This window comes from Tursiops truncatus, chromosome 5 (genome assembly GCF_011762595.2).
Source record: "Tursiops truncatus isolate mTurTru1 chromosome 5, mTurTru1.mat.Y, whole genome shotgun sequence".
NCBI lineage: Eukaryota > Metazoa > Chordata > Mammalia > Artiodactyla > Delphinidae > Tursiops > Tursiops truncatus.
The window spans coordinates 75,956,587-75,981,282 of NC_047038.1; the positions used below are offsets into that span (position 1 = coordinate 75,956,587).

At 39.7% G+C, this 24,696-nt stretch overlaps 1 protein-coding gene and 1 long non-coding RNA gene across 2 annotated transcripts; both read right to left on the reverse strand.

Moving 5' to 3' along the window:
• Positions 1-896: 896 nt before the first annotated feature.
• Positions 897-24,210, reverse strand: LOC141278789 (uncharacterized). Its single transcript, XR_012332011.1, has 3 exons — positions 24,163-24,210; positions 18,945-19,054; positions 897-1,042 (listed from the first exon to the last, which is right to left on the reverse strand). It is a non-coding gene; the product is annotated as an uncharacterized lncRNA (long non-coding RNA).
• LOC101325642 (ragulator complex protein LAMTOR2) lies at positions 11,397-11,888 on the reverse strand. The gene is given in 2 exon segments (XM_019942067.3): positions 11,397-11,661; positions 11,664-11,888. Coding segments are annotated over 2 exon segments (375 nt in total). The 5' UTR covers positions 11,851-11,888; the 3' UTR covers positions 11,397-11,473.
• Positions 24,211-24,696: the final 486 nt, after the last annotated feature.

Below are 24,696 nucleotides of genomic sequence, written 5' to 3' on the forward strand. Positions count from 1 at the left end.
CCAGGTCTTAGTTGTGGCATGCAGGATCTTTAGTTGCAGCATGCGGGATCTTTCAGTTGCAGCATGTGGGATCTCGTTCCCTGACCAGGAATCAAATCTGGGCCCCCTGCGTTGGGAGCACAGAGTCTTAGCCACTGGACCACTAGGGAAGTCCCTCTGTGTATTCTTTATGTTACATCAAATTCTAAGACAGAATGTCTCAACCTCAGCACTACTGACATTTTGGACTGAAAATTTCTTGGTTGTTAGGGGCTGGATGTCTTTGGCAGCATCCCTGGCTTCTACCCGCTATATGTCAGGAGCACCCACCTTTCAACTTGTGACACCAAAGATGTTTCCAGACATAGTCGCAAATGTCCCCTGGGGGAAAATCACCCAGGGTTGAGAATCAGTGTTCTAAAAGAAGGGAAAAGGCAAATTTCTGCATTAACCCTGGAGTAAAATTGTATTGAAAAGAGACATGGAATCTTGTATTTTTACCTGCATGATTCTTGGACTCTACCAGCTCTGGCTAAAGTCAGCTCCAGTGTCTCACATTATTTGCTCTGTGCAGAACACTGTACCAGTTACACATACATTATATATCCAAGATTTAAGGAAATGGGGAAGGAGAATAAACCTTGCCCTCTCAAAAATGACTCTACTTCCTTAGTGAAATTCACATTTGCCTGAGAAGAAAAGAGCCACATGAGGCTGCTGAGTGAGAATGGATATTCGACAGGGAACAGTGGTAATTGAATACAATGCTGATTTTATTCCAACCAAATAAAGCAATACATAGGTCACCTGGGCAATAAGCTTAACTCAAGGGACAAAAGCCAAAAAACAAGGATTTTGTTGTTGTTTTATCAGTCACTGACCACTTACACAACTCATCTCAGAAAATATGGGTTAAAAAATCTCATGCATAGAAACATAGGAAAAGAGGAAAAGGGAAAAATGAAGTTCATCTAGTGTGCAGTTGAAGGTGGTTTCTCCAATTTCCTTTCTGGTCCATCAGCATGGTCCACTTCGGATTACCTTAATATCATGACCATCGTCCCTGCAAATCGAACAACCATAAAAACATTTATTATTAAATTTCCCCCTGTACCCATCTTGAGTTCTTGTGGCTGGACTAAAAATAAAATGGACACAAGACAGATTAACAGGAGAAAAAGAAATTTTCATTCTTGTGCACGGAGTTCTCATAGAAATGGGACCTAATAAGTGACCAAAGCAGGCAGATTTTATACATTTTAGACAAAATTTGTGAGGAATTGACAAAGAAACTTAGGCTCTGGGAGCTTAATTAGTAAAGAATCTAAAGAGAGCTTTGGCTTGGGGTAGTAAATTAAAGAAGTAACAAGGTTTGTTTATACAGGCTTTTCAGCTCTGAATTCCCTATGTTTGGTGATAAGAGTGTCCTTCTACCTCAAGAAGCAGGGAATGCATCTTTCATATGATTTATTTCCTCCTCTCAGGGAGACAGAGAGAAGGGTCAAAGTGTAACTCTTGCATCGGCTCTTTCTTAAGTAAATTTAATTCAAAATAATTAATATGGCATTGAGGCATATTTTGGGGTGGCTTGCCCTGGGCCTCAACAGTTCCCTCTTCTAAAACTTCCTTGGCAATCTCACATATTAAAAGTCAAGCTGATAGAGTGTTCCATCCCACTAAACCAGTCTCTCAGACTTGACAGTAAGTCAGATGAGTTAAGCTCATTTCAGGTGATGTAGGTGGCATCCCAAAGTTAGGCCTATGCTGCAAGCAATCAGGCATTAATAAGAGGCATGTCGGAACTTCCCTGGTGGTGCAGTAGTTAAGAATCTGCCTGCCAATGCAGGGGACACAGGTTCGAGCCCTGGTCTGGGAAGATTCCACATGCTGCAGAGCAACTGAGCCCATGTGCAGCAACTACTGAGCCTGCACTCTGAAGCCCACAAGCCACAACTACTGAGCACTCGTGCCACAACTACTGAAGCCTGTGCACCTAGAGACCATGATCCTCAACAAGAGAAGCCACTGCAGTGAGAAGCCCATGCACTGCAATGAAGAGTAGCCCCCGCTTGCTGCAACTAGAGAAAAGGCCCAAAATAAATAAATAAATAATTTAATTTAAAAAAATAAATAAGAGGCATGTCTATGGAAACAAAGGAAAAACAGAGGTTAATGATTGGAGCAGATTATAAACCAGTTTCTGAGCCCAGGGGTCAGTCAGTTAAGATTTCTAGCTGTCAGGGTCACAGCATCTTTTGCAATTTGAAATGTCTCTGATGATGTCATCAGGTGTTCAGGTAAACTTTCTGAGTTGCTTATACAGCAACAGGCACAAAGATTGTTTAAATATGAGCTTTTGAAGTTTATTTCAAATTGTCTAGCTTCAGTTTGTAGGGCTTCATAAAAAAAGGGCAGTTTTAGTTTTCAGTGATTTCAGATAAAAAAATAATAGGACAAATTTGGAAAGGATAGTTTGGAGAGTAATAGCCTGATATAGGAGGAAACTTGAAGAATTCAGGATATAGTCTAGTTTACAGGTAAATGACAAAACCCTCAAAGACAATGAACAGAACTAGAATTTGGTGTCTACAAGTGTGTATTATAGTTTCTGCTGAAACATAGTTTTCTCTCTACAATTACCCCCAGTTTTTACCAAAGATAGCCAAATTAGACTAATTTGTTTGCAAAATAAGTCTAGATTCAATAACCTTGGCCTGGTTGTTTACATAAGTACAGCAAGAATAGTGATTGAGCATATGGACTATTTTAAATCTGCTTTGCTGGAACTTTTTATGAGGAATCTCAGATTGAATTTTTTTTTTAAGATTTTTTTGATGTGGACAATTTTTAAAGTGTTTATTGAATTTGTTACAATATTGCTTCTGTTTTTGTTTTTTGTTTTTGGCCGTGCAGCATGTGGGATCTTAGCTCCCTGACCAGGGATCAAACCCACACGCCTTGCATTGGAAGGCAAAGCCTTAACCACTGGACCACCAAGGAAGTCCCTCAGATTGAATTTTTAATAGCTTTTCAAGGCTAAGAAGCCAAGCCAAACATTCGCCAACAGACTTTGCCTGCAATAGGTATAGATTTGGGTGAATTCCTTTCTTCACGAGGTCCTCAAAATAAACTATTTCCTGGGTCTGCCAGGAAATGACCCTCCCTATTCACCTGGTAAGACTGCTGGGAACCCTGAAAGTAAGGTACTAGGCTGTTTTTCCAAGAGGCTTTATTGGCTACATAAAGTCAACCTTAGTTTCTCAAAGCTGTCTGGTCATATCTGAGTCTATGCATGTCCCTCTCCAATATGACATTCCAGTCAAAGCGTTGATAATATTATATAATCAATGTTTCCAATTGTGTTTTGTTATAAGAAAAACAGATTCTTACTGAACTTATGCAAATAACTATATTGCCAAGAAAATAAGAGTACTCACTGAGAGTTTCTGAATTCTGGAGGGATCCAATAGAGAGAAAAAGATAAATGTTCCAATGCTGCTTAGAAACCTATAATGGACCAAATTGTTCTAAGTCACAGCTTAAGAGAAAAGAGAAAAAAGTCTCCTTAAATCTGGAGAAACAAAAAATTTTAAAAATCAGCAATGTTTCAAATTTTAATAAATCATAAAAAATTATAATTATCTTCCTCAGTTTATTTGTTCCCATAATTCTTGTTCCACTTGATCTTTTGTTAGAAATTTTTTGAAGCCATCAGTTTCTCCATTAGGGTTCTGTAAATTCTTACCCAGGTATGATTTGAAAGTCATCAGAAACTTTTATTCTAGAATAGTTGTTAGATTGCTTTCCATGAATTCCCCTCAAGATAAAACACATTTGCAGAAAGCTTTTGTAAAAGCATGTGAGTAAAACAGTAACTGTGTGTAGATGATAAAAGACTTTAAAATGTCCATTATTGAAGATCTGATTCATTATAATGGAACTGATAAAGAAATTTAGTTATCTCTGAGATACATATTATTTTAAGATAACAACTAGAATTATGGCTAACATACTAGGACATATCCAAAGCTTAGGATTTTCAGTTATTTTCTAGAACATTTATGTTAATAACATTTACCCATACAATATGACGTAAGAAAGTTTATCATCATTTACTTGACAATGCTTCCTATGTAATTTAACATACAAAATAAACCTAATTAATTTAGTATCTCTTTTATAAGGAGAGAAAATAAATTTTTGAGGTGTTCCAGGGGCCCTCTGGAAAACCCCAAAATTATTTCCAGTTCAATAAGACTTCATTTAGAATTTGTTTTTTTGTGCAGTTTGTCAAAAATATCAAACGTTTTTAAAACACTTGGTCAAATAGGATCATAGGTCACTGTGAAAGAATACTGAGCTGCCCATTTAATCAAAGTGACAAAAACATCCCTGGCAAATACAGAAAGTTAAATAGTTGTAAAAAGCCTTAGTTCTTTTAATATTGAAAAGACTTAGATTTGTGTGTGTGTGTGTCTTCTAAGTGATCAAAAATATGATAAAGACAAAACATAGAATCTGTTTTTCTAGACAGATTAAAGGTAAAGAAAACTCTTTTTCTTACAATTTCTTATTAAGACTAGACCAATAATCTAAGAAAACTTTGTCCTTTTAACAGAGATACATACCAAATTTTAATTTTGTACCAGTTTACTTTTGATATTAAAACTCATTTACTTAATTAAATTCATTTCAGTCTTAGCCAGTCCTGATCACACATAAAATTCCTAAAGATTCTATTTTTCATAAACCTTTTATAATTTTCTATGTTCATTTTATTTGTCCCTTGTTTTCTTTCCCATTTAGAAATAGCCAGCTTTAGGAAAAAATCGCTTTCTCTTTCCTTAACAAAAGCACCTCTTTTCCTTTTTCTAGCCCAAAACACATAATACTTCTTTTTTTATTTCTGGTACCTTTAACTACATATATTAATTAGAATTCTTAATCCTTTGAAATCTTAATTTCGGGGGGAAATAAAGAAGTAAACAACTGTGAACTGTATTAACATTTTGCTGCTTGGCAAACTTAAATACATTTCATAATTTCTAGAAATATATGCCACTTCATAGCACAGTATTTCAATAAAGCACAAGCTATATCTACTAACAGACCCAAACATAACACATCAAAAGTAGGTAAACTTAAACTTGTTTAGCAATTAATGTTTCTGTATTTTATCTTATTTGGAAATGATATAGACACCCAATGAATTCCCATCATTTAATTTAACTTAGCAAAACTCTAAGGTTGTAAATTAAATTACCAAAGAATTTAGAAAAATAGACACGTAATAAAACAATTATCATTAAAAGCCTCAGCTAAAAATTCTTATCTAATCTACATCTATTTAATTCATTTGTTTTTAACAATCACACTTAGTTTACTTATGAAAATTTAATGAGTCATTAAAGCAGCTATTCATTAAGGTTTTCTTTCATTTTTTTCTGCTGGCAGAATTTGCAACAGAGACAACATAAGCCCATTTGACTAGCAAAACTAGGTAGAACAAAATTTTTTATATGCATTATATTTAATGCTTGTAACTCTGAAGACATACCTATATTAATTAAACCAAAAAGCCTAAAATTAGCTTTTATTTATCAAAGATTATCCTAGAACTTGAAAAAATTTTGGGTTCTTATTATATGTTTGAGAATTTTAATGTAAGTGCTTGTTTGTTTAGGCCAATTAAGTGGAGCTCTTCTACAAATTAATTTTGGCAATACCATCTAGAGGTAGAAAAATATCTATGATGTACCCATATAGACATATACACAACCAGAGATCTCTTAGTTTTCATTTTAAAACTTTAGTCATGAGCAGGTACAATAGAAAAGTCACTAGTTTATAAATAAAGTTGAAATAAATTAAGTTTACTTGCTCAGATGGCTAACATCTTTTATTATTTGTGGAGAAGACTTAAGATCTGTATTTGCCCTTGACAAATAATTGCAGAAGGGATGTGATTTACTAGAGTTTGGGCAAGAGATCCTTTTAGCAGTTTGTGTTTTAAAAGGCCTCTTTCCCTTTTTTTTTTTGGTTTCAGGTTTTACCAATTCAGCTAATCCAGGCTCAGTCTCAGGCAATGTGGGCTGTGTTTACATTTCAAAGACATGATAAGATTTATAGCTTTTAGGGCCAAAGAAAATGTTAGGTTTTCTCCTAGGAGTTCTGGAGTATATTTATCTATTATTTTTATATATATATATATATATATATATATATATATATATATATATATTATAAGTCTTAGGGTAATTATTATTTTAAAATAATTTTTAAAGTACAGGACAGTTTTGCTCCAATATCCTGATCTTTTATAATATCTAGAAAGCATTTTGAGAGGAATAGGTAAGGACTGGGAATTGGTAAAGGCAAGTGGAACTTGACTTGTTTCTACAGTTGCATTTCTCATTTTGTAGAGTTTTGCAAGACAAAGAAAGTTGTTTCTATTAAACCCTTGAATATTGGCTTCCAGCTGATTTACTTCCTGATTATTTGCAGGAGGCACTGGGGAATTATAGAGGAGATGGGCGATTTTTTTTAGAAGGGGAATTTATGTTGCATCTTACTTTTAGGTCTAATTTCTGTTTTTTCATCTTTATAAGGGCCTACCTAAAGCTCACCATTATACTTTTTTTTCCTTTCAATTTGATCCTCCCATAAGTATCAATATAAGTTATTTATGATGAGAGCTTTCAAAATTTTTTTCCTCTTAAATATAGCCAACTTAAAGGATCCTTTTTCTGGCCATTGATGAGTAGGATCTTGTATTAATTTCAAATACAGACTCAAACCAATAAGCCTTTTTTATGGCTTAACCAAAGATGAAAGAAGTATCTCACAAGAGTATATAGCCCTCACATGATCAAGAAAGTTCACTCCCATAGTTAGTCTAAGAAAGTAAGGCAATGAAGGTTGAGACAACAGCCCATTAAGACAAACTCTCCTGAGAGCTGGTATGGCCAGAGTGCTGACTTTCTGTTTCAAAACCCAAGTCTATTCAACTGACCACCAGATGCACCTTCCAAATGGCCGGGACCAGAGAGAATATTCTCACTGGACACAAAACTGAGATCTCAGGACATAAAGCAAGGTGGAAGGACAAACTTTATCTGGGTTTATATGGAAGATCCACAGCAAAGTTTGTTTAAGTAGATGCAGGTCTGGTGAGAAACATTAACTCACCAGTCTATGAGGGTGGCTCAAACAGCAGGCTTATAGGAAGGACCTATGCCTGCATTCTGCCCTATGGTTCTTCCTCCTTATGGCAAACAATACAACAGACAGAGACGAAGAAAAACAGTGACCATCTCTGGGAAGAAAAGAATTCCCAAGAGTTGCTAAGTACAAGGAACTAGCTCAAAAATATTTTCTCCTGCTAATCTAAATTTAGAGAGGGAGTAAGGAACTCTCGCCACTTTCCCTTCCACCAGACCTTGCAGACAGAGATCCAGGAAGCTGAGGTGGTAAGAAATCTTACCTTCTGCTGGTCTTTATCAGATGTCTCAGGATCTCTCATCTGCAGTAGCCTCAGGGCGGGAAGCAGGTTCCAGCCAGGCTCCTGCCTGGCTCACCAACTGTCAGGTTGAATAAATTTCCCCCTCTACCCTCTTGAGTTCTTGTGGCTGGACTAATAATAAAATGGACACAAGACAGATTAACAGGAGAAAAAGAAAAACTTTTATTTATGTGCACAGAGGTCTCATAGAAATGGGACCTAATAAGTAACCAAAGCAGGCAGCTTTTATTCTTTTTAGACAAAGAAACAATACATTTGTGAGGAATTGACAAGACAAAGAAATTTAGACTTTGGGTAGTTAATTAGTGAAGAATCTATACAGAGTTTTGGCTTAGGGAAGTAAATTAAAGACGTAACAAGGTTTGTTTTTACAGGCTTTTCAGCTCTGAATTCCCTATCTCTGGCGAGTAAGGGTGTCCCTTCTACCTTTCAGATGAAGGGAGTGCATCTTTCATATGAGATTATTTTCCTGCTTTCAGGGAGACAGAGAGGAGGGTCAAAGTGTCTCTCTTGCTGGCTCTTTCTTAAGCAACTTTAATTCACAATAATTAACATGCCATTGAGGCACATTTTGGGGTGACCTGCCCTGGGCCGCCATATTGAAACACTACCTGCCGTATTGAAACTGCCCCACTATTTGTATTAAAAAGACCCATGTCATTATACATTAGATTCTTTACAGGGTGACAATTAATCATTTTTAAAGCTAAATCGAGGGTGAAAGCCCAACTCAGCTATTTTTTTTCCCTAACCCTAGGGCACAGGGAACTACCCCCAAAGAATCACTCTGAGAAGAAAGACCTAGGTAACTCACTTAAGACTGAGGTCAGAGAATGGACCCCTGAAATACAAAGCAGCATACCTGGAGTAGAAGTCATGGTCACATGAGCTGGTTAGGTGTTTTACACTAAGGGTATCAGGTGTAATACACTTATTACTGAGCATTCTACCAGATGGAGTTATTAAGACCTCTTTTCCAACTAATAGTGCAGGGTGCGTAGGTTACCTGAACATGCCCTCTGACTTTAAAAGAACACTTAATATTCCACACTTAATATTCCACAGAGTTTAACTACTAAATATATTCTTTTTTGTTTAATTTTTATTTTATATTGGTGTATAGTTGATTTACAATGTTCTGTTAGTCTCAGGTGTACAGCAAAATGATTCAATTATACATTACATATATCCATTCTTTTTCAGATTCTTTTCCCATATAGTTTATTACAGAATATTGAATAGAGTTCCCTGTGCTATACAGTAGGTCCTTGTTGATTACCCATTTTATATATAGTAGTGCATATATGTTAATCCCAAACTCCTAATTTATCCCTCTCCCACCTTTCCCCTTTGGTAACCATAAGTTTGGGTTTTTTTTTTTTTTTTAATTTATTTATTTTTGGCTGTGTTGGGTCTTCGTTTCTGTGCGAGAGCTTTCTCTAGTTGTGGCAAGCGGGGGCCACTCTTCATCGCGGTGCGTGGGCCTCTCACTGTCGCAGCCTCTCTTGTTGCGGAGCACAGGCTCCAGATGCGCAGGCTCAGTAGTTGTGGCTCACGGGCCCAGTCGTTCCACGGCATGTGGGATCTTCCCAGACCAGGGCTCGAACCCGTATCCCCTGCATTGGCAGGCAGATTCTCAACCACTGCACCACCAGGGAAGCCCCATAAGTTTGTTTTTGAAGTCTGTGCGTCTGTTTCTGTTTTGTAAATAAGTTCACTTGTATCATTTGTTTTAGATTCCACATATAATATCATATGATATTTGTCTCTCTCTGTCTTACTTATTTCACTTAGTATGATAATCTCTAGGTCCATCCATGTTGCTGCAGATGGCATTATTTTGTTCTTTTCTATGGCTGAGTAATATTCCATTGTATATATGTACCACATCTTCTTTATCCATTCTTCTGTCGGTGGACACTTAGGTTGCTTCCATGTCTTGGCTATTATAAATAGTGCTCTAATGAACACTGGGGTGCATGTATCTTTTCAAATTATGGTTTTCTCCAGATATATGTCCAGGAGTGGGATTGCTGGATCATGTGGTAATTCTTTTTTTAAGGCAGCTCCATACTGTTCTCCATATTAGTTGTACCAATTTACATTCCCACCAATAGTGTAGGAGGGTTCCCTTTTCTCCACACCCTCTCCAGCATTTTTTTTTTTTTGCGGTACACGGGCCTCTCACTGCTGTGGCCTCTCCCATTGCGGAGCACAGGCTCTGGACGCACAGGCTCAGCGGCCATGGCTCACGGGCCCAGCCATTCCGCGGCATGTGGGATCCTCCCAGACCAGGGCACGAACCTGTGTCCCCTGCATCGGCAGGCAGACTCTCAACCACTGCGCCACCAGGGAAGCCCCCTCTCCAGCATTTATTGTTTATAGACTTTTAAAAAAAAAATTATTTATTTATTTATTTACTTGGCTGAGCCAGGTCTTAGCTGTGACACACGGGATCTTTGTTGTGACATGATGGATCTTTAGTTGAGACATGCGGGATCTAGTTCCCTGACCAAGGATAGAACCCAGGCCCCCTGCATTGGGAGCACAGAGTCTTAACCACTGGACCACCAGGGAAGTCCCTATAGATGTTTTGATGATGGCCATTCTAACTGGTGTGAGGTGATACCTCATTGAGGTTTTGATTTGCATTTCTCTTAATAATTAGTGATGTTGAGCACCTTTCCATGGGCTTTTTGGCCATCTGTATATCTTCTTTGGAGAAATGTCTATTTAGATATTGTGCCCATTTTGGATTGGGTTGTTTGTTTTTTTGATATTGAGCTGCATGATCTGTTTGTGTATTTTGGAGATTAATCCCCAGTTGGTCGCTTCGTTTGCAAATATTTTCTCCCATTCTGTGGGTTGTTTTTTTGTTTTGTTTATGGCTTCCTCTGCTGTGCAAAAGCTTTTAAGATTAATTAGGTCCCATTTTAAAATTTTAGTTTTTATTTTCATTACTCTAGGAGTTGGATCCAAAAAGATATTGTTGTATTTCATGTCAAAGAGTGTTCTGCCTATGTTTTCCTCTAAGAGTTTTATAGTATCCAGTCTTACATTTAGGTCTTTAATCCATTTTGAGGTTATTTTTGTTTATGGTGTTAGAGAATGTTCTAATTTCATTCTTTTTCATGTAACTGTCCAGTTTTCCCAGCACCATTATTGAAGAGACTGTCTTTTCTCCATTGTATATTCTTGCCTCCTTTGTCATAGATTAATTGACCATAGGTGCATGGGTTTATTTCTGGGCTTTCTATCCTGTTCTATTAGTCTATATTTCTATTTTTGTGCCAATACCATACTGTTTTAATTACTGTAACTTTGTAGTATAGTCTGAGGCCATGGAGCCTGATTTCTCCAGCTCCATTTTTCTTTCTCAGGATTGCTTTGGCTATTCGGGGTCTTTTGTGTTTCCATACAAATTGTAAAATTTTTTGCTCTAGTCCTGTGAAAAATGCCATTGGTAATTTGATAGGGAGTGCATTGAATCTGGAGATTGCCTTGGATAGCATAGTCATTTTGACAATACTGATTCTTCCAATTCAAGAACATGGTACATCCTTCCATCTGTTTGTGTTGCCTTCACTTTCTTTCATCAGCATCTTATAGCTTTCAGAGTACAGGTCTTTTGCCTCCTTAGGCAGGTTTATTCCTAGGTATTTTATTCTTTTGATGCAATGGTAAATGGGATTGTTTCCTTAATTTCTGTTTCTGATCCTTCGTTGTTAGTGTATAGAAATGCAAGAGATTTCTGTGTATTAACTTTGTATTCTGCAACTTTAGCGAATTCATTCATGAGCTCTAGTAGTTTTCTGGTAGCATCTTTTTTTTTTTCAAGACAGGAGTTGAAGTTTATTCTTGGGAAGAACAAAGTCCCCCCAACCCTCCACATCCAGGAAGGCTTCCCCAGGAGGCCCTGCCCCTCCAAATGGTCGTCTCTCTTTTCTGAACCCCTGCTTCCACCAACACCCATTATGATACTGCTACTTGGGTGAGAGGCTCCTTCAGGTACTGCACCAAGGCCTGGGCCTTGGCCTTGAGCATTCCGAAGCCAACAGTCTCCTTGGCATACATGCACAGTGGAAGGTTGGCCACTCGAGTGATGGCTACCCGGCCCTCCATGCAGTCCATGAGGATGAATTTGAGATTGTCTTCATTAAGGCTTGGTTCCCATTCCGGTCGTAGGCCGCCCAGATGTTACTGGTGATGGCAGCGGTGACCCGGGCGTCTGTATCCCCGTAACCGGAGCAGGCCAACAGAGATCCCTTGTTATTCAGCAGCAGGGTGCTCTGGATGCCTCCAGTGTTGGCCTGGCTTAGCACCTGGGTCAAAGCCTTGGGACGCAGCATGCCTGCGGCTCCTATCCCTGGGCTTTTGCATCCAGATCCCCGAGTTTCCTACTGCTGCCCTCTGACTGCCGCTTCCCATAGTCCAGCTGCCCTGCTCCGGAACGCCCTTAGCATCTTTATGATCTTCTATGTATAGTATCATGTCATCTATAAAGAGTGACAGTTTTACTTCTTGTTTTCCAATTGGGATTCATTTTATTTCTTTTTATTCTCTGATTGCCATGGCTAGGACTTCCAAAACTATGTCGAATAAAAGTGATGAGAGTGGACACCTTGTCTTGTTCCTGATCTTAGAGGAAATGCTTTCAGCTTTTCACTATTGAGTATGATGTGAGCTGTGGGTTTAGCATATATGGCCTGTATTATGTTGAGATAGGTTCCCTCTATGCCCACTTTCTAGAGAGTTTTTATCATAAATGTGTGTTGAATTTTGTCAAAAGCTTTTTCTGTATCTATTGAGATGATCGTATGGTTTTTATTCTTCAATTTGTTAATGTGGTGTATCACACTGATTTGCAGATATTGAAAAATCCTTGCATTCCTGAGATAAATCCCACTTGATCATGGTGTATGATCCTTTTCGGTTTTTTTTTTTTTTTTTTTTTTTGGTGTATTATCCTTTTAATGTATTCTTGGATTTGGTTTTCTAGTATTTTGTTGAGAATTTGTGCTTCTATGTTCATCAGTGATATTGGCCTGTAATTTTCTTTTTTTGTGGTATTTTTCTCTGGGTTTGGTATCAGGGTGATGGTGGACTCATAGAATGAGTTTAGGAGTACTCCTTCCTCTTCAATTTTTTGGAATACAGTAAGTCCCCTACATATGAATGAGTTCTGTTCCAAGAGTGCATTCATAAGTCCAATTCATTCGTAAGTCCAACAAAGTTAGACTAGGTACCCAATTAACACAATTGGCTATATAGTACTGTACTGTAATAGGTTTATAATACTTTTCACACAAATAATGCATAAAAGACAAACAAAAAATAAAGAATACATTTTTTTTTTGGCTGTGTTGAGTCTTTGTTGCTGCATGCAGGCTTTCTCTAGTTACGGTGAGTGGGGGCTAGTCTTCGTCGCAGTGCATGGGCTTCTCATTGCGGTGGCTTCTCTTGTTGCAGAGCACAGGCTCTAGGTGCGCAGGCTTCAGTGGTTGCAGCACATGGGCTCGGTAGTTGTGTCCCTCAGACCCTAGAGCGTGCGGGCTTCAGTAGTTGCGGAGCATGGGCTCAGTAGTTGTGGTGCGCAGGCTCAGTAGTTGTGGCGCACAGGCTTAGTTGCTCCATGGCATGTGGGTTCTTCCCAGACCAGGGATCAAATCCATGTCCCCTGCATTGGCAGGCATATTCTTAACCTCCGCAGTGGAAGGGAAGTCCCAAGAAAACAATTTTAATCTTACAGTACAGTACCTCAAAAAGTACAGTACAATACCAGCTACATCATTGCTGCTTTTACGCTTGCTTCTGGACATCCTGGGCTTGAAATAAAGATACTGTACTACTGTACTCTATACAGTACTGTACAGTAAAGTACACAAAAGCACACCACTTGTAGAGGATGCACACGTGACAATGTACGCCAGATACGTGAACTAACTCATGTGATTGGACATGCGAACGCATGTTCACATCTTTGAAAGTTTGCAACTTGAAGGTTTATATGTAGGGGACTTACTGTAGTTTCAGAAGGATAGGTGTTAACTCTCCTCTGAATGTTTGAGAGAATTCGTCTATGGAGCCATATAGTCCTGGACTTTTTTTTTGGGGGGGTGCTGCATTGGGTCTTTGTTGCTGCACACAGCCTTTCCCTAGTTGCAGCTAGAGATTTGGGCTGCTCTTTGTTGCAGTGTGTGGGCTTCTCATTGCAGTGGCTTCTCTTGTTGCACAACACGGGCTCTAGGCATGTGGGCTTCAGTAGTTGGAGCATGCAGGCTCAGTAGTTGCAGCACGCAGGCTCAGTAGTTGCAGCACACAGGCCCTAGAGTACGTGGGCTTCAGTAGTTGTGGTGCATGGGCTCAGTAGTTGTGGTTCACAGCCTCTAGGGCACGTGGGCTTCAGTAGTTATGTCACACGGGCTTAGTTGCTTCACGGCATGTGGGATCTTCCCAGACCAGGGATTGAACCTGTGTCTCCTACATTGGCAGGCGGATTCTTAACCGCTGCACCACCAGGGAGGTCCCTGGACTTTTGTTTGTTGGAAGTTTTTAAATCACAGTTTCAATTTCAGTACTTGTGATTGGTCTGTTCATATTTTCTATTTCTTCCTGGTTCAGTCTTGGAAGATTATACCTTTCTAAGAAATTGTCCATGTCTTCTAGGTTGCCAATTTTATTGGCTTGTAGTTGCTTGTAGTAGTCTCTTATGATCCTTTGTATTTATGTGGTGTTAGTTGTAACTTCTCCTTTTTCATTTCTAATTTTATTGAGCCCTCTCCCTTTTTTTCTTGATGAGTCTGGCTAAAGGCTTATCAATTTTGTTTATCTTTTCAAAGAAACAACTTTTAGTTTTATTGATCTTTGCTATTGTTTTCTTCGTCTCTATTTCATTTATTTCTGCTCTGATCTTTATGATTTCTTTCCTTCTACTGTCTTTGGGTTTTGTTTGTTCTTTCTTTAGTTGCTTTAGGTGTAAGTTTAGGTTGTTTGAGATTTTTTTGTTTCCTGAGGTAACATTGTGTTGGTATAAATTTCCCTCTTAGAACTTCTTTTGCTGCGCCCCACAGGTTTTGGATCTTTGTGTTTTTGTTTTATCTGTAGGTATTTTTTGATTTCCTCTGATTTCTTCAGTGATCCATTGGTTGTTTAGTAATATATGGTTTAGCTTCCCTGAGTTTGTGTTTTTTACAGTTTCTTTTTATTGTAGTTGATTTCTGATCTCATAGCACTGTGTTCAGAAAAGATGCTTGATATGATTTCAGTTTTCTTAAATTTACTTAGGCTTCCTTTGTGGACCAGCATGTGCTCTATCCTGGGGAATGTTCCATGTGCACTTGAGAAGAATGTGTATTCTGCTGCTTTCAGATGGAATGCTCTATAAATTTTAATTAAGTCCATCTGGTCTAATGTGTCATTTAAGGCCTGTGTTTCCTTATTGATTTTTTGTCTGGATGATCTGCCCATTGATGTAAATGGGATGTTAAAGTCTCCACTATTATTGTGTTACTGTCAATTTCTCCTTTTATGGCTGTTAGCATTTGCTTTATATATTGAGGTGCTCCTATGTTGGGTGCATATATATTTACAATTGTTATATCTTCTTCTTGGATTGATTCCTTGATCATTATGTAGTGCCCTTCTGTCTCTTGTAACAGTCTTTATTTTAAAGTCTATTTTCTCTGATATGAGTATTGCTACTCCAGCTTTCTTTTGCTTTCCATTTGTATGGAATACTTTTTTCCATCCCCTCACTTTCAGTCTGTATGTGTCCCTAGATCTGAAGTGGGTCTCTTGTAGGCAGGGTATATATGGGTCTTGTTTTTGTATCCATTCAGCCAGTCAGTGTCTTTTGGTTGGAGCATTTAATCCATTTACATTTAAGGTAATTATTGATATGTATGTTCTTATTACCATTTTGTTAATTGTTTTGGATTTGTTTTTGTAGGTCTTTTTTTTCCCCTCTCTTTTGTTCTTTTCTCTTGTGATCTGATGACTATGTTTAGAGTTGTGTTTGGATTGCTTTTTCTTTTTTGTATGTGTATCTATTGTAGATTTTTGGTCTGTGGTTATCTTGAGGTTTTTATATAGCAGTCTATATATGTATTTATATATACGATTGCTTTAAGTTGCTGGTCTCTTAATTGCAAATGCATTTCCAATATCCTGCATTCGTACTCTTCTCTCCTCATGATTCCTGGTTTTGACTTCATATTTGTGTATGGATGATTTCCTACCTTTACTATATGTTTGTCTTTACTGGTGAGCTTTGTCATTGGTAATTTTCTTGGTTCTGGTTGTGGCCTTTTCTTTTTCATCTAGAGAAGTTCCTTTAGCATTTGTTGTAAAGCTGGTTTGGTGGTGCTGGATTCTCTTAGCTTTTGCTTGTCTGTAAAGCTTTTTTTTTTTTTTTTAATTTGGCTGTGTTGGGTCTTAATTGTGGCGTGCGGGATCTTGGTTGCGGCATGCGGGATCTTTCGTTGCAGCATGTGGGCTCTTCATTGTGGTGTGTGGGCTTCTCTCTAGTTGTCGCACATGGGCTCTAGAGTGCACAGGCTCAGTGGTTGCAGCACACGGTCTCTCTAGCCGTGTAGAGCTTTTGATTTCTCTGTCAAATCTGAACAAGAGCCTTGCTGGGTAGAGCATTCTTGGTTGTAGGTTTTTCCCTTTCATCACTTTAAATGTATCATGCCACTCCCTTCTGGCCTGCAGAATTTCGGGTGAAAAAAACAGCTGATAACCTTATGGGGATTCCCTTGTATGTTATTTGTTGCTTTTCCCTTGTTGCTTTTAACATTTTCTCTTTGTCTTTAATTTTTGTCAGTTTGATTAATATGTATCTCAGAGTGTTCCTCCTTGGGTTTATCCTGTATGTAACTCTCAGGGCTTCCTGGACTTGAGTGAGTTTTTCCTTTCCCACGTTAGGGAAATTTTCAATTATTATCTCTTCAAATATTTTCTCAGGCCTTTTGTCTCTCTCTTCTCCTTCTGGGACCCCTAATGTGAATGTTGGTGCACTTAATATTGTCCCAGATGTCTCTTAGACTATCCTCATTTCTTTTCATTCTTCTTTCTTTATTCTGTTCTCTAGCAGTGTTTTCTACCATTCTGTGTTCCAGCTCACTTATTTTTTCTTCTGCCTCATTTATTCTGCTATTGATTCCTTCTAGTGTATTCTTAATTTCAGTTATTGTATTGTTCACCTCTGTTTGTTCTTTATTGACTTATTTTAAAATTTTATTTATTTATTGGCTGCGTTGGGTCTTTGTTGCTGCGTGTGGGCTTTCTCTAGTTGCAGTGAGTGGGGTCTATTCTTTGTTGCAGTGCACCAGCTTCTCATTGTGGCTTCTCTTGTTGCAGAGCATGGACTCTAGGCATGCAGGCTTCAGTAGTTGCAGCACGTGTTCTCAGTAGTTACAGCATGCAGGCCCTAGTGTGTACGGGCTTCAGTAGTTGCAGTGCATGGGCTCAGTAGTTGCGGTGCACAGACTCTATGGCTCGCAGGCTTCAGTAGTTGTGGTACACAGGCTCAGTATTTGTGGCTCACAAGCTCTAGAGTGCAGGCTCAGTAGTTGTGGCACGCAGGCTTAGTTGCTCTGAAGCATGTGGGATCTTCCCAGGCCAGGGATTGAACCCATGTTGCCTGCATTGGCAGGCAGATTCTTAACCACTTTTCCATGAAGGAAGTTCCTCTGTTTGTTCTTTAAATCTTCCAACTCTTCGTTAAACATTTCTTATATCTTTTGGTCTGTGCCTCCATTCTTTTTCTGAGATCTTGGATCATCTTTACTATCATTATTCTGAATTCTTTTTCAGGCAGATTGCCTATCTCCACTTCACTTAGCTGTTCTTCTGGGGTTTTGTCTGGTTCCTTTGTCTGGAACATATTTCTCTGCCATCTCATTTTGCCTGACTTTCTGTGTTTGTGGTCTCCATTCCTCAGGCTGCAGAATTGTAGTCCTTGGTTCTGGTGTCTGTCCCCTGGTCGGTGAGGTTGGTTCAGGGGCTTGTGCAGGCTTCCTGGTGCGAGGGACTGGTGCCTGCCCACTGGTGTATGGAGCTGGGTCTTGTCCTTCTGGTGGGCAGGGCCATGTCAAGGGGTCTGTTTATAGGCAGCCGTTGGCTCAGGACAACTTTAGACAACTTTGCTGATGGGTGGGGCTGTGTTCCCACCCCGTTGGTTGTTTGGCCTGAGTCGTCCCAGCACTGGAGCCTGCAAGCTGTTGGGTGGGGCCAGGTTTTGGTGCTGAGATGGCGACCTCCAGGAGAGCACACGCCCGATGAATATTCCCTGGGGCCTCCGCCACCAGTGTCCTTGCCCCCCACAGTGAACCACAGCCGACCCCTGCCTCCCCAGGAGTCCTTCCAAGACCTGTAGTTACATCTGGCTCAGGCTCCTGTGGAGTCACTGCTTTGCCTGGGACCCAGTGCACATGAAACCTTGTGTGCTCCCTCCAAGAGTGGAGTCTCTATTTCCCTCAGTCCTGTGGAGCTCCAGCACTCAAGCCCTGCTGGCCTTCAAAGCCAAATGCTCTGGGGACTTCTCCCAGTGCCAGAACCCCAGGCTGGGGAGCCTGACATGGGGCTCAGAACTCTCACTCCTGTGGGAGAACCTCTGTGATATAATTATTTTCCAGTTTGAGGGTTGCCCAACCAGCAGGTATAGCATTTGATTATATCGCGAAAGCACCCCTCCTACCATCTGGTTTTGGCTTCCTCTTTGTCTTTCAATATAGAATATCTTTTTTGGTAGGTTCCCATCTTTTTTGTCGATGGTTGTTCAGCAGTTGGTTGTGATTTTGGTGTTTTCGTGAGAGGAGGTGAGCTCAAGTCCTTCTACTCCCCCATCTTGTCTCCTGAGGGACAATGCATTCTGAGGGAACTTGATGCTCTGGGACATCCCTGTTCCCCTTCAAGTTGTGCCAGGATGGGTAGGGTTGTTTATGGGCTGGGGTCTACATGGCAGGGCCTCATCTCCATGACCTGCCTCAAAACCCAGAAATATCTACCATTCCCTTCCTTGTTTTCTTTCATTCCTCTGAAGACACACTGATTCATTACTCTGGAACTGTCCCTAGACACTGGGTGGCAGACCCAGGTCTTCTTTCTCAGTGCCCAGCACAGGCTCGACCAACGGGGCTGCAAAGTACACTGCAGCTACAATCCTAAATATATTCTTAATTTTTGGAAACTACCCATCCCTGATAGTACATCACTTAATTATCCGGTCTATAATTGATTAATCACACACCTTATTGTCTAACTTTGGCCTGGAAAATGCACTGGAGGATTCTGTGTTTTTTAAAATATCAGTCTTAAAACAGAACTACTTATGTCACATTTGATTCTTGTGTCCAAGAAAAGAGTCACAACTTCCTAAGTAATCAAAATTCATGAGAAGAACTAAAGAAAACTTGGCTAGTTTATACTGTAAAATTGTTACCTGATTTTCACACACAGAGTACACTCATTGGGATAAGTAGACATGTCGCTTCCACACACAGGGCTAAAGTCCCTGGGACATCCTGGTAATTCATACTGATTGCAATCTGGCTGGAAAAGAGAAAGGAAGACCGCAATTGGAGAATACCGTGAGACTTTCTCATCACAAAACAGCTGAGAGGAGGCCAAACACCCACATTTTCCTAGATTTCCTAGAAACAGCCTACAGAAAGATTTCTATTTTCCACAAAAAAAAAAAAAAAGCTTTTTCTAATGCAAAAATCAGATGCCGTGTTGAAGCAATGGGTCAGTACCTGCTATGTAAGAAAAGGACCTCAGAGCAAGGTTCTGTCTGGCTGATTTTTAAATGAAAGTCCAAGATATGTCACCAAACCTACTTTTCTATCCTCCAGCTTCATAATTTGCTCTTCACTCCCACCTCCATGAGAATGTCCTGTTACATTCCACCTAATCCCTGTGCATAATGCCCAGATACACTCGGGAATCCTGTCTGGACTTTTAAGATACTGGCATTTAAGCAACAGCATTAAAGAAAGCAGTAGGTTCAGAATTAGATCTCAGGGGTTGTTATGGGTTTAATTGTGTCCACCCAGAAAGATATGTTAAAGTCCTAACCCCCAGTACCTCAGAATGTGACCATATATGGAAATAGGGTCTTTATATAGGTAATCAACTTAAGGTTAGTAGAATTGGCCCTAATCCAATATGACTGGTGTCCTTATCAAAAGGGAAATATGGACACAGAGTCACACACAGAGGGAAGATCATGTGAAGACACCAAGAGAATGCCATTAACTAGCCAAGGAATGCCTGAGGCTACCAGATACTAGGGCAGAGGAATAGAACAGATTCTCCCTCTGAAGGAAGCAACCCTGCCAACACCTTGAGTTTGGACTTCTAGCCTTGAGAACTGTGAGACAGTGCATTTCCATTGTGTAAGATATCCAGTTTGTGGCTTTATTACGGCAGCCCTAAGAAACCGATATGGGGTCATGGAACTCAACCCTCAGATTCAATGGAATCGAGGCCAGAGACATAACATGTCTTATGCACAGCCACTAGTCTCTAGCAGGGCCAGGACTAGAAATGGTCACAATGGTCACACTATGACGTGCAGAGTCCCACTTTAATAACAGGTTAAATGTATGGCCTGCTGTATTTCTGTTTGTGTGTGTATGTTTTAGTAGTGATTACCGTTCCTCACTTCAGAGTAAGTCACCCTGTTTAGCATTCTTAATAAATGAACTACACATTTCTACTGATATCTGGATTTATAAAGAGCTAAGCAGGGCTGGCCATGGGCCAAACTCTAAAGTAAAGAACTTTTTTGACCCTTTCCATCCTCCATTCAGCCCTCTATCTCCATTTAGGAGCCTGATGTGTTCTTGCTGCCCCAGCTTCATTAAGATGTTGCCTTCCAGGGCTTCCACAGGAGAGTAGATGCCCTCTTATCCAATGAGATTGGGACAAGTGGTAATTGCTCACTTAATTGAAAAAGTCAATTAACAGGGAAACAATAACAGAATCTCTTAAAACATAAAAGAAAACAGATGCCAATCTTTTGATGTAAGACAATGACAAGGCACATGGCCAGCTGTAATGCTACCTACACTAAGATAACCTCCCTTGCAGCTAGGTATGACCATATGATCAAGGTCAGGCTGATGGGGTACAAGTGGAATTATTGTGTAGTAGCTTCTGGGAACCTCCTTTAAAAGAAAGTTGGTACCTGTCCTCTGCTTCCCCCAATTCTTATTCTCCTTTGTCCATTCCTCCATCCTGCTCCTGGGTGCATGGAGCGCTACTTTTTATCTTACAGACCAGGAGGCCAAAGGCCACATCCTAAGATGGCAGCTCTGCGAGCTGTTATTTTGAGTCGTTGTTTCTTGCAGCTGAATCTAATCCTACCTGACATAAGACATAAGACTTTTCCTATGAATGTTTCAACTAATTAGAGTTCTGTGCACTATCACTGCAAAAATCATACACATAATAAATCACCTATGATTTCCTGTTTTGGTGTCTTTAAAAATGGGATTTCTCAACCCCATTCATATTTTGGACCAGATAATTCTTTGTTGGTGAGGCTGCCCTGTGCATTGTAGGAAGTTTAGTAGCATCTCTGTTCTCTATCCACTAGATGCCAGTAACAACTCCCCAGTTAGACAATCAAAATGACTGTCTAAATGTCTCCTGGCGGGTAAAACTACCCATTTTAAACATTGTGAGAATTTAAAGACACTGTTACAACAAGGTAATATACAATTAAAACATAATTCCCCAATTATTTACCATTGTTTTACCTACACCTAATTCAAGAGCAATTTTTTTGTTTTTAGCGTTTTGTCTTTTAGCAAGTCTTTCAAAAGCATTTGACACAGTTCTCATATAAATGGCTTATCTCTTTACACTCATGTTTATGCTGTTTTTACATTTTTAATTAAAATAAGACTGGAGACTCACATAACAGGCCTGTGAACACAAATACTTGAGTCTTAGTGAGAATACAACTCCACTGATGGAAATATTCGACTTTACAAGAGAGTAGTCATACAAGACAGTGGTATATCTACAACCAGTGAGTGAGTGATCTGCTGTGGAAACTGTTCAGAGAGAAAGGAGAGGGTCGTATGTGAGTTGCTTAAATGGAAGATGCCAGAGTGAGTTTTTGCTGTTATTATCCCCATTTTTCTGAAAGAAAATCAAACCCAAGAAAACTGAGTCATCTGAGTAAAAGTATTATTGGGCACCCATTAAGTGCTGAAGACTGGGCACCAAATAACAAGACATCATCCTTGACCACAAAATATACAGTTTACTGGAGGGAGACAGACAATTACAATTCAGTGCTCTGGTGGGCTAGTGAAGAGCACTGGATCTGGAGTCAGAATGCCTGGGTTGGAACCACAGTTCCACCATTTCCATGTGAACTTGACCAGGGGGATAATATTGGTACCTACTTTTACTGCTATAAAGGATTAAGTGAGTTATTCTATACAAAGAATTTAGAACACTGTCTGGTATCTAAGCATTCACTGTTGAAGGAAACCAGGCTATGTCACCCCCAAAATATGGCTCTTTGATATAAAAATTACTTTGAGCTAAAGGCAGTTAATATGCAGCTCTCTCTCTCTTCCCCTTTTCTGCCTAAGGGCAGGATATAAATTCTTCTTTACTGGAGATGACTCTGGATTCTTATCAGTCCAGAGGTGGGACCTGAGGAATCTGCAAACAAACCGTACCCCATTAGTTCCCTCCCACTATTTATCTTCCCACTGTTTGCCACCCTTGGAAGTCTAAAACCATTTTCCTTTGTCCTGTCATTTATCTACAAACTTATTGCTCTCTGGTAAAGATGCTATATAAGGGAGATTTCAAAGCCACCTCTTTGAGTTACTCATCTCTTGAGTGCTCCCATGTGTATGCACAATGCACTTGTTAATAAACGTTTGTTTATTTTTCTCTTGTTAACCTGTCCTTTGTTATAGGGGCCCCAGCTGAGAACTTAGAAGGGTAGAGGAAAGATTTTTTTCCTCCCTACACTAGCATGGTGGTGATGATAATGCAATGTAGTTTGAATGGAGGCACAGAGAAAGTACATGTATGTCTGCTTTGGAGGAAGAGAACAGGGTGGGAAAGTTTCCGGGAAAAGGTCTGTACTAAATTGAATACTCAAAGTTACCTAACCCACTGAGGTCAGTATCCCCATATGTAACTAATAATATCTATCTATCTTACAGGGTCATTGTGAGAAATGAGAGACTGCGTATACAAATGGACAGTGTCAGACCAGATATTAAGAACTCTGACCCACAACCTTAGCAAGCTGCCCAGGAAACCAACACATTATTTACAATAAGCAGTCCAGGGAGTCAGTCTGCTAGACTCAGACTGGTAAAAAATCAGATAGCTATCTGTAGTGACATCCAGGGAGCCAAACAGTAAGCTCTGTAACAATTGGCCCCAAATGGCCAGGACTTGATTAGGGAAGCTGATAGTTTCCTAAATTTTGTCCCTGCTTCCAACTTAGGGCCAGTCAGAGAAAGCCAAATATGTCCTTCTAACAATTCACATAGGATGCCTGCTTCTCGTTACCCACCTACAGCTTCGCCATGCCAATAGCCTCAATCGGCATACCTGATGCTTTCCCATTTTCCCACTTTAAAGCCTTCCCACTCTCTGCCTTTTAGTCTTAGCCAAAATGACGCAAGTGACATGGCTAACTCACTTGCTACATCAAGCTCTGAATAACTAGCTTTTTATTATTATTGACCTTTTAAAAAAATTGAAGTATAGTTATTTACAATGTTGTGTTAGTTTCAGGTGTACAGCAAAGTGATTCAGATATATACATACATATATATATATATATTCTTTTTCAGATTCTTTTCCATTATAGGTCACTACGAGACATTGAATATAGTTCCGCATGCTACACAGCAGGTCCTTGTTGTTTATCTATTTTATATATAGTATTGTGCATATGTTAATCCCAAACTCCTAATTTTTCCTTCCCTCCCCCTCCCCATTGGCAACCATAAGTCTGTCCTCTGTCTGAGTCTGTTTCTGTTTCATAGGTAGGTTCATTTGTATCATATTTTAGGTTTAAGTTATATATGATTATTTGTCTTTCTCTGTCTTACTTCAGTTAGTAAGATAATCTCTAGGTCCGTCCATGTTGCTGCAAATGGCATTATTTTGTTCTTTTTTATAGCTGAGTAGTAGTATTCCGTTGTATATAAGTACCACATCTTCTTTATCCATTTGTCTGTCGATGGACACTTAGGCTGCTTCCATGTCTTGGCTACTGTAAATAGTGCTGCTACGAGTACTGGGGTGCATGTTGAATAACTAGCTTTTGCTAGTTATTTGGTTGGTCTTCCTTTACTTCCACAGAATTTAATTTATTAATATACATAAAATGCCTAGTATAAGGTGTAACTGTTAGGCTTAGGATCTTCTAAATCATCAAAGGGAACATTAAAGGAAAAAAAGCCCTGAGGTATCCAAGGCCTGAGCTATTTTCAACCAACCTGTACATTGTGATCCGTATCAAAAAGCCTGCCTGAGAATCTGGTTTCTAAAGAAGCAGTCCACTGTTTCGAAAGTGGCAGGTCAGACCTGAAAACCAGCCCCCAACCCAAACTGTTGTCAGCTTCACATATCAGTAGAAATGATACAAGTGGTTTCTTACTTACTGTTCTATATTCTGAATGTTGACCAAATTGAGCATTCAAAGAGGCTGCAAGAAGAAAACAGACATTTTAAAGGATGTAATTAAGGTCAGTTCTTCTTCATAAGGGGTTTTTTAAATCCAGCTTGTGATTTTTTTTTTTTTTTTTTTTTTTTTTTTGCGGTACGCGGGCACTGACTCAGCCTCTCCCGTTGCGGAGCACAGGCTCCGGACGCGCAGGCTCAGTGGCCATGGCTCACGGGCCCAGCCACTCCGCGGCATGTGGGATCCTCCTGGACCGGGGCACGAACCTGTGCCGTTTCTCCTGCATCGGCAGGCGGACTCTCAACCCCTGCGCCACCAGGGAAGCCCCAGCTTGTGATTTATACAGGCCACACCTTCTCCTTTTCTCTCCCACGTCCAGCTGTTGAAGAACTCCTAAGAAGTATGTTCATTTGTGTTCTGGCACCTCTCCTAGCAGGCACACAGAGAACATTTGGTACCAGCTCTGTAACTGACCACCCTAATAAGTTTGCTTGAGAAAGGAATTTGGAGCTAC